Raw genomic sequence first — 7,500 nt, 5'->3', positions numbered from 1 at the left:
AATAAGATAGTCATCGTTAGGGGTTTATTACTCAGAGTAGCCATTGCTGAGCATATTTGTTGAATTATGGTTTAATCACTCGTTTTTAAGGCATTCAATTTTATTCGAAAAGTGCATTATATAAAGCTTGATTGTCTTTCTTGCCTGAAACACGGCTTGTTGATTTGCCCTATGTGACATTCTCTCACTGGCGTAGTGCCATCAGTGTACCTCACGCAATGTACTGTAGGCATTCCTAAAGATCTTACAGTGTCCCACGTACACCTAGCTGCTCCCATCTTTTAGCCCTGTACTTTACTTCCGTTAACGCTTTTCATTTTCCATCTTGTTTTCTACCCTCTTGTAAATCTCATTTCACAATGCAACCGCTGAGTTTTCTCCCAGTTGCACCTCATTAGTGAATGGTCTTCGTGGTCCCAGTACACGGTCACGTGGCTCAAATTCCATAAACCCAAATCCTCGCTTGCTACACGTTTAGCGACTCGGAATGTCATTTACATGTTTAGTGGCTCTTCTGTAATTTGGGAACTTAGTAATTTAGACTCTTGTAGATAATGGTAAATGGGCTGATAAAGAATTATACAGACCAAATCAGTAATTGTGAGTGATGCAAATGAACACTGCTGAATTGGAAGAAACTGTTGAAGAAATTAATTAAACTGAATCTGATGATATTTATCAGTTTCCTTCTCGGTGAAAGACGAGTCTATTTATCAGTTTCCTTCTCGGTGAAAGACGAGTCTCTATTTATCAGTTTCCTTCTCGGTGAAAGACGAGTCTATTTATCAGTTTCCTTCTCGGTGAAAGACGAGTCTCTATTTATCAGTTTCCTTCTCGGTGAAAGACGAGTCTCTATCATAGCTGAATATACTAACTCTCAGAATTACAATATTTTGTTTCTGATTAGTAACCCAACTAGATCATTTTCAAGAATTGCGTGCGTGCTTCTCTTCCAGGTTATCCAGGAGTCCCTGCGAATTCCAGGCAGTCAGCTGCACTTACTTTACCACTCGAACAGCGTTGCCGGGTACTTATCGACTCTGCTTCTCCAACTAACACCCTCGCAGGTTCCAGCGGCATTATCAATGGTTCATCTGAAGGTGAGTCGATTTTATTTCTATTTCAATGTTCTCTCAGCTTATTTTGTTCATGATATGCTGGATGTATCCTTACACGTTCTGTCGGAGCTATCTGGTGTGTATCTTATTGATAATTACGTTTTTGTTATTTAATTTATCTGTAATTTTTGTTAGTAAGATAGTTTTAAAAGTTCATAATCTAGTCCTCACATAAAATTAACATCAAATTAGTCCAATTTTTAGGCTTATTTATATGTGTATATTGTATGTATAGTTTATATTTTCAAGTAAAGTTTGGACTGAGATGTTTCCAATTTATTGCAGTCCTGAAGTACCGCATATAATTGTTATGAATTTGTTAGATGACCGAATGGTTGCAAATAGTCATTCAAACAATTAATATGGGCATCCCTTTGTGCGTGACATGTTGAAATTCTGAATAACATAGCGATGGAAATCATTTAAGTCGATTAATGCTTGACCTTACTGGAAGTGAAGTTCCAGAGTGAAAATATTTTTCCTGAAGAATTTTCATTATTCCAGAAAGATGAATTTGATGAATCTACGGGTAGGCCTAATGATTTCCATCGATATTAAAAGACGAAATTATTCTTTTTTCTTACTATTATTTCTATTCTTATTTTCTGCGCAGGTGACCTTAGAAGGCTCGGTTTTCGAAAAGGTGTTTGAGGCCGATCCAAACATAACTTATACGTTTACTTGGAACAAGAGGAATGTTTACAAGCAGAAGGTAATGTTTTTAGCATTTGAATTAATGAAGATATTTTCATCTTTCCACTTAAAACCATTACTGTATCCTTTACAGAGAATGTTTCTCTCAGGAATGATGCTGCATTCTGTTTATATATTTTTATAGTTAGTACTGATATATACATACATATATATATATATATATATATATATATATATATCTATATATATATATATATATATATATATATATATATATATATATATATATATATATATGTATATATAAGGTACATTGTTCATATCCTCAGTCTTCACTAAAATCCATTCAATGCTTTATATGTATGTGTATATATATATATATATATATATATATATATATATATATATATATATATATATATATATATATATATATATATACATACAGTATATATATATATATATATATATATATACATACAGTATATATATATATATATATATATATATATATATATATATATATATATATACATACAGTATATATATATATATATATATATATATATATATATATATATATATATATATAAGGTACATAATTCATATCCCAAGTCCTCACTAAAATTCATTAAATATTTTCAACAGGTCTATGGGGAGGCCACGGCTTTGGTGTCCGTTGGCTACGAGTACATAACCTGTTCAAGCATCCTGTGGGAGACGCAGACGGCGACTTTGCACGGTTTCCACATGGACATCTCTGATGTCGGAGGCTGGAATCTTGACATCCACCATATGTACAACTTCGAGGCTGGTGAGTAATTTTGTAGCTCTTACTTATTCCTGGTTTGTTTTGCTTCCTTTCTGGTGTTCGCTGTTAATTCTTTTGAATGGAATATTTTTTCTGTTCTCTAATTTAAAGCAAAATCGTTTCTTGAATGAATCCTGGTCTACTACAACGTGGCGAAGTTAAATCATTGTTATGTTTATACCTATATATCTGCAGTTTATACTTTTGTTTATGTTTTTACAAACGTTATTTCCTTTTGGAATAATTTATCAATGGAACTTAACAACCTCTCTCTCTCTCTCTCTCTCTCTCTCTCTCTCTCTCTCTCTCTCTCTCTCTCTCCTCTCTCTCTCTCTCTCTCTATATATATATATATATATATATATATATATATATATATATATATATATATATAAATAACCACATGTGTTTTCATCCAGGTTTACTGCAACGGGGCGACGGATCGACCTTGAACCTTCGAGAGGCCCCTCGACTCGTAACCATGTTAATGGGCACGGGCACTCAACGACCGATAGTCTGTCGACATTGTTCGGGATCAGCTGTAGATGCCCAGTTATTGACGCCCACAAGCTTAGCGTCTGGACCAGATGGTTCGGTATATGTCGGAGACTTCAACCTACTTAGGAGAATAACGCCCGAAGGGATGGTGTATACACTCCTTCAGTTGAGGTAAGGAAAAAGAGATCTGATTTGGGTTCACTTGTTAAGAATAATAATAATGGATGGAACTAAACGTGGTAATGGGCAATAAATACCACTAGAATTACTCCTTGGAACATTCTAGTCAAAATGGAGAAATTAAAATTTTTGGAATTTTTCATTCCCAGACTTTTTTTTCAAATAATCTTGATTTATTAAATTTGCATAAAATTTACCGATTTTTTTTTCTTTTCAAGTGCGACGCAGGTGTCCTACGGGTACCACATCGCAGTATCTCCTGCCGATGGACAGGTGTACATCACTGACCCGGAAAGATACAAAGTTTTGCGGGTTCTGTCTTTGACGGACGTGACCGAACCAACCACTAACTCTGAGACAGTAGCTGGTAATGGAGAGAGATGTATTCCGGGTAAGTTTGAAAAAGATTCGTCCTCGAGACTGACATATTTGTCATGTTAGTTTGGGATAGTTTTATCCTTGGTTAGTTTGGAGTTTTATTGACTCTGGGTTCTGAAAGATTGATTCGGAGAAAGTTTATCGTCTCCTGCTATATTCTTGCTATACTTAGACAGGCATGTCTGTGGTAAAGTTTATGGTAGGCCTATTCGTATGCAGAATGATGTACACAACCAAATTTGGGTCCATTCGTCCCTTTTATGTTAATATAAATAGAAAACTATTAGTTTGTAGATTGAGAAGTTTTAAATGTCTCGATAAAGTAACAGAGTTCCTATCAACTAGATATTCCATAAAACTCCAAAATTTGCTCACTCAGGTTTTTAAGATATGCCTCGTAATTATGAACTGTCTTCCCTAATAAGCTAGCTATTAGCCTATCAACCTTAATTATCTGATGATACCAAGACACAGCAAGGTCACATCAAACTGCTATGGACGTCCACTATTATAATAACTGCTTATTCTACACAGGTGACGAACGTCACTGTGGTGACAGAGGACCTGCTCGCAAAGCTCGTCTGGCCCACCCTAAAGGTTTGGCCATCGCGGCTGACAGAACTATGTACATAGCTGACGGTACAAACATTCGAATGGTTGACCCTCAAAACATCATTCACACTATCATAGGCCACCACGGGCACAAAACTCGGTGGAGGCCTCTGCCCTGCACAGGAGGGTTGCCTTCTAGTCAAGTGGAGCTCCAGTGGCCTACGAGTTTAGCGCTTTCTCCGCTAGATGGCACCCTGCATATCCTGGATGACCACGTGGTGTTACAAGTCACTGGCGATGGGTCAGTTCGAGTCAGGGCGGGAAGTCCATTACACTGCCCACGTAACTCCGATTCCTTCATTGTTGGTAAGAGAATTTTCTTATTTATATGTATATATATTTTTTTTTTAGTCAGAAGAAGTCTTTCGAATTATCCTGGTTATGTAGAGACTTCCTTAATGTCAGTGTGTAAGGCGATTATTTTTATGAGCAACTGATTGTCAGGAAAAATCATTGTTTATGTGGTAATGCCATGAATTAATGATCTCTGTATATTAGATATATCAGAATATCTCTCTTGTTCATGTTGTAATTGTTGTTCTACTCGGTAACACAACTTTTTATTATCATTGTTGCAATACAACTATCATACAAATGAATGAGAATTTGATAGTTGTTACATTTTTGTATGACAATATGTAAATTATGTTTATATTATTGAATTTGACAAAGACAGATAAATGGACAAGGGACCCAACATGTTTTGGTATAACAAGTCCAAATTAAAGGCAGTTTATTAAGGGCTTGTTAGATCGAGAACCCATTCTAGGACAGAACCACCTCGGTAAAGTAACAACTTTTACTACTTCAAAGACCTTACACACTGGGCAAAAAGGCGTATATTTTAGTAATAAATGTATAAAATGCTCGTGACAAATGTTACTTTCCCAACATTTGCCACTGAAATGCGTACTTTGATGATTATATTCAATTAAAATGTCATTGCCATTGGCCTATGATTTCCAAGAATTGAAAATTACCTGAAATGGAAATGACGTATTATGCAATCACCCAAGTCCTCCGTAATGTAAAATTACGCTGTTATTGGCTGTGTTGAATTTGGAAAACTTTCCTTTATGTTTTTCACGTTTGATGGATTTCCAAATAATTTCCCCTAGTTATGTTTTTATATCAAATAGATAGTTGTTATATATACTTTTTTGTGAATTATGTTAATGCATCCTAAAATACAAAGCAAACATTCACTGTTAATTTTCTTTGAACATTATATACGCTTGACAAATACATCTGTCATTCATTTCTAAAGTTTATCAGAAAATATAGCCCTTTACTCGTCTTCTCTTCCTTGTCGCCATAAATAAAGTTACTTTTCTTTTCAATTTTCACCTTTAATCAAAGCTGTTCTTACGTCATTTGAGTTATGTCTTGAACTTTATACAATGAACAATACCATAGTAACTGTAATATATTGGAAAGAAATCAATCTTTAAAAACAAAATTATAGCATATTATGATATAAATTGTAAAGTATTACGGAGATTCGTTATGGCTATTTAGAATTTGTTTATTACTAACTTACGATATTGCCTCTGGCGCCACAACCCCGAAAAAAATCTTGATTACTGAGAATTAATGTTTTGTATATGTATGTATGTGAAGGCATACATGTCTTTGTTTGTTATGCCTTCGACTAAACGTTAATTGTATATTTCTTCCAGGTACCATTACTGGGCTATCTTTTGCCCCCTCGGGATCTCTGTTCATAACCGAAGAAGATGCCAACAAACGCCACACCGTACTGGAGTTGACGCCTTCCAGTCAGCTCAAGCACTTTGCTGGTGCCAGGCCCGATTGTGCTTGCAGTGAGGAGGACTGTACTTGTCCTGCTGATAAGGTAGGTTTTGTTTCGTTTGTTGTCCTTGTTTCCAAGGGTTTGGGAGTGGTTGAGTGACTTTAATGGTTTCGTTGAAGTTTTGTTTGTGTTTACTTACGGCTGCTTGAAGGTGTGAGAGTTTTCGTTTTACAACTTTGTGTTCATTAATACATAGCTTTAATATTGTGAGTGAAAGAATGAATTTTTACTTTCTTTGGTATTGTTTTTAAATCGTAGATGACACTTGAAAGACCCATAGTAATCTTCCAAATAAGTAGATTTCAGAAGTGTAGTTATATGTATTAAATAGCCATTTATGATGTGTATTTATACTCAAAACTATCACCAAAAATGGATACTGATAAGTGAATCACCCTGTCTATAGATTCCCTTATCAACGACCACGGTCTTCGGAGGTGTGTCAGCCATCACAGTGTCTCCTGATGGAGTGGTTCACGTAGCGGATCAGACTGCCTTGAAGATTCTCAGTCTCAAGCATTATTTGCCTCCTGACGATCAAAATGGAGACTTCCAGGTAAGGGGAAAGGAGAAAAAATACAACTATGATAAACATCGATTGTGATTTTGTCAAGGAGCAACAAATATACATATACATAACGTTTGCATAATTTCTGAGATTAAGGAAGTTTTTAATTGATATTTCTAAGGAAAATTTTCCCATTATTCCATTTTCAATCAGGTTTAGTATTTTCACTCTGAAAATGGATTTCGAAATAATACTACATATACTGAAGCAGCAAATGCTTTGTATTATCAACAAGCGAATAGCCGGGTTTTATGTTTGTATATTAGGTACTTGTCGCAAGAGAAACCAGCAAGTAACCTACTTAATGTTCGGAAAGTGTTGTATTCAGTAAATGGTATATACAGTAATAGCACAAGTAAAAGGATTTTTTTACTAAATATTATTAAAGGTTTCTTGAATGAGAAAACAACAGTATATGTCTATTATGATGACGCTAGAACAATCTAACATACTGTAGTTCTTATATAGATTCACTACAAATTACTGCAATAAATTTCTACGTTCTATTGAAAAAAAAAAACTTCATCTAATCTATTTAACTTTAACCTAATAGAAAAACCGACTAGAAATTATTGAAGTTTGTACAGAATTTAGAACAAGTACTTAGAATATCTAGTTTTTTTATTTTTCTAATTTTTGTCCCTTTTAACCCAAGGTGGCCTATCCTCGTACAAATGAGCTCTACGTATTCAACCGCCACGGCCACCACGTCGAGACCCGAGATCTGGTCACAGGACGAACCCTCTACTCCTTCTTGTACTCGAAGAACACCTCCTTCGGGAGGCTCTCGAAGGTCACCGACTCCTCTGGGAACAAAGTGATGTTCTTGAGGGATTACTCTTCAGCTGTGAGCCAGGTATGTCTTCTC

At 35.3% G+C, this 7,500-nt stretch overlaps 1 protein-coding gene across 1 annotated transcript in view; it reads left to right on the top strand.

Moving 5' to 3' along the window:
* Positions 1 to 7,500, top strand: part of Ten-a (tenascin accessory) — a 131,348-nt gene that overhangs the window by 70,850 nt on the left and 52,998 nt on the right. The window contains exons 5-13 of the mRNA XM_068381143.1: positions 957 to 1,100; positions 1,732 to 1,830; positions 2,421 to 2,586; positions 3,003 to 3,252; positions 3,480 to 3,652; positions 4,174 to 4,557; positions 5,931 to 6,106; positions 6,471 to 6,620; positions 7,288 to 7,488. Coding sequence (XP_068237244.1) covers positions 957 to 1,100; positions 1,732 to 1,830; positions 2,421 to 2,586; positions 3,003 to 3,252; positions 3,480 to 3,652; positions 4,174 to 4,557; positions 5,931 to 6,106; positions 6,471 to 6,620; positions 7,288 to 7,488 — 1,743 coding nt within the window. The remainder of the gene's footprint in view (positions 1 to 956; positions 1,101 to 1,731; positions 1,831 to 2,420; positions 2,587 to 3,002; positions 3,253 to 3,479; positions 3,653 to 4,173; positions 4,558 to 5,930; positions 6,107 to 6,470; positions 6,621 to 7,287; positions 7,489 to 7,500) is intronic.

This window comes from Palaemon carinicauda, chromosome 10, assembly GCF_036898095.1.
Source record: "Palaemon carinicauda isolate YSFRI2023 chromosome 10, ASM3689809v2, whole genome shotgun sequence".
In the NCBI taxonomy this organism is placed as follows: domain Eukaryota; kingdom Metazoa; phylum Arthropoda; class Malacostraca; order Decapoda; family Palaemonidae; genus Palaemon; species Palaemon carinicauda.
Note: the sequence above shows the minus strand (reverse complement) of the source record. Positions and strands in the feature narration are given on the sequence as shown.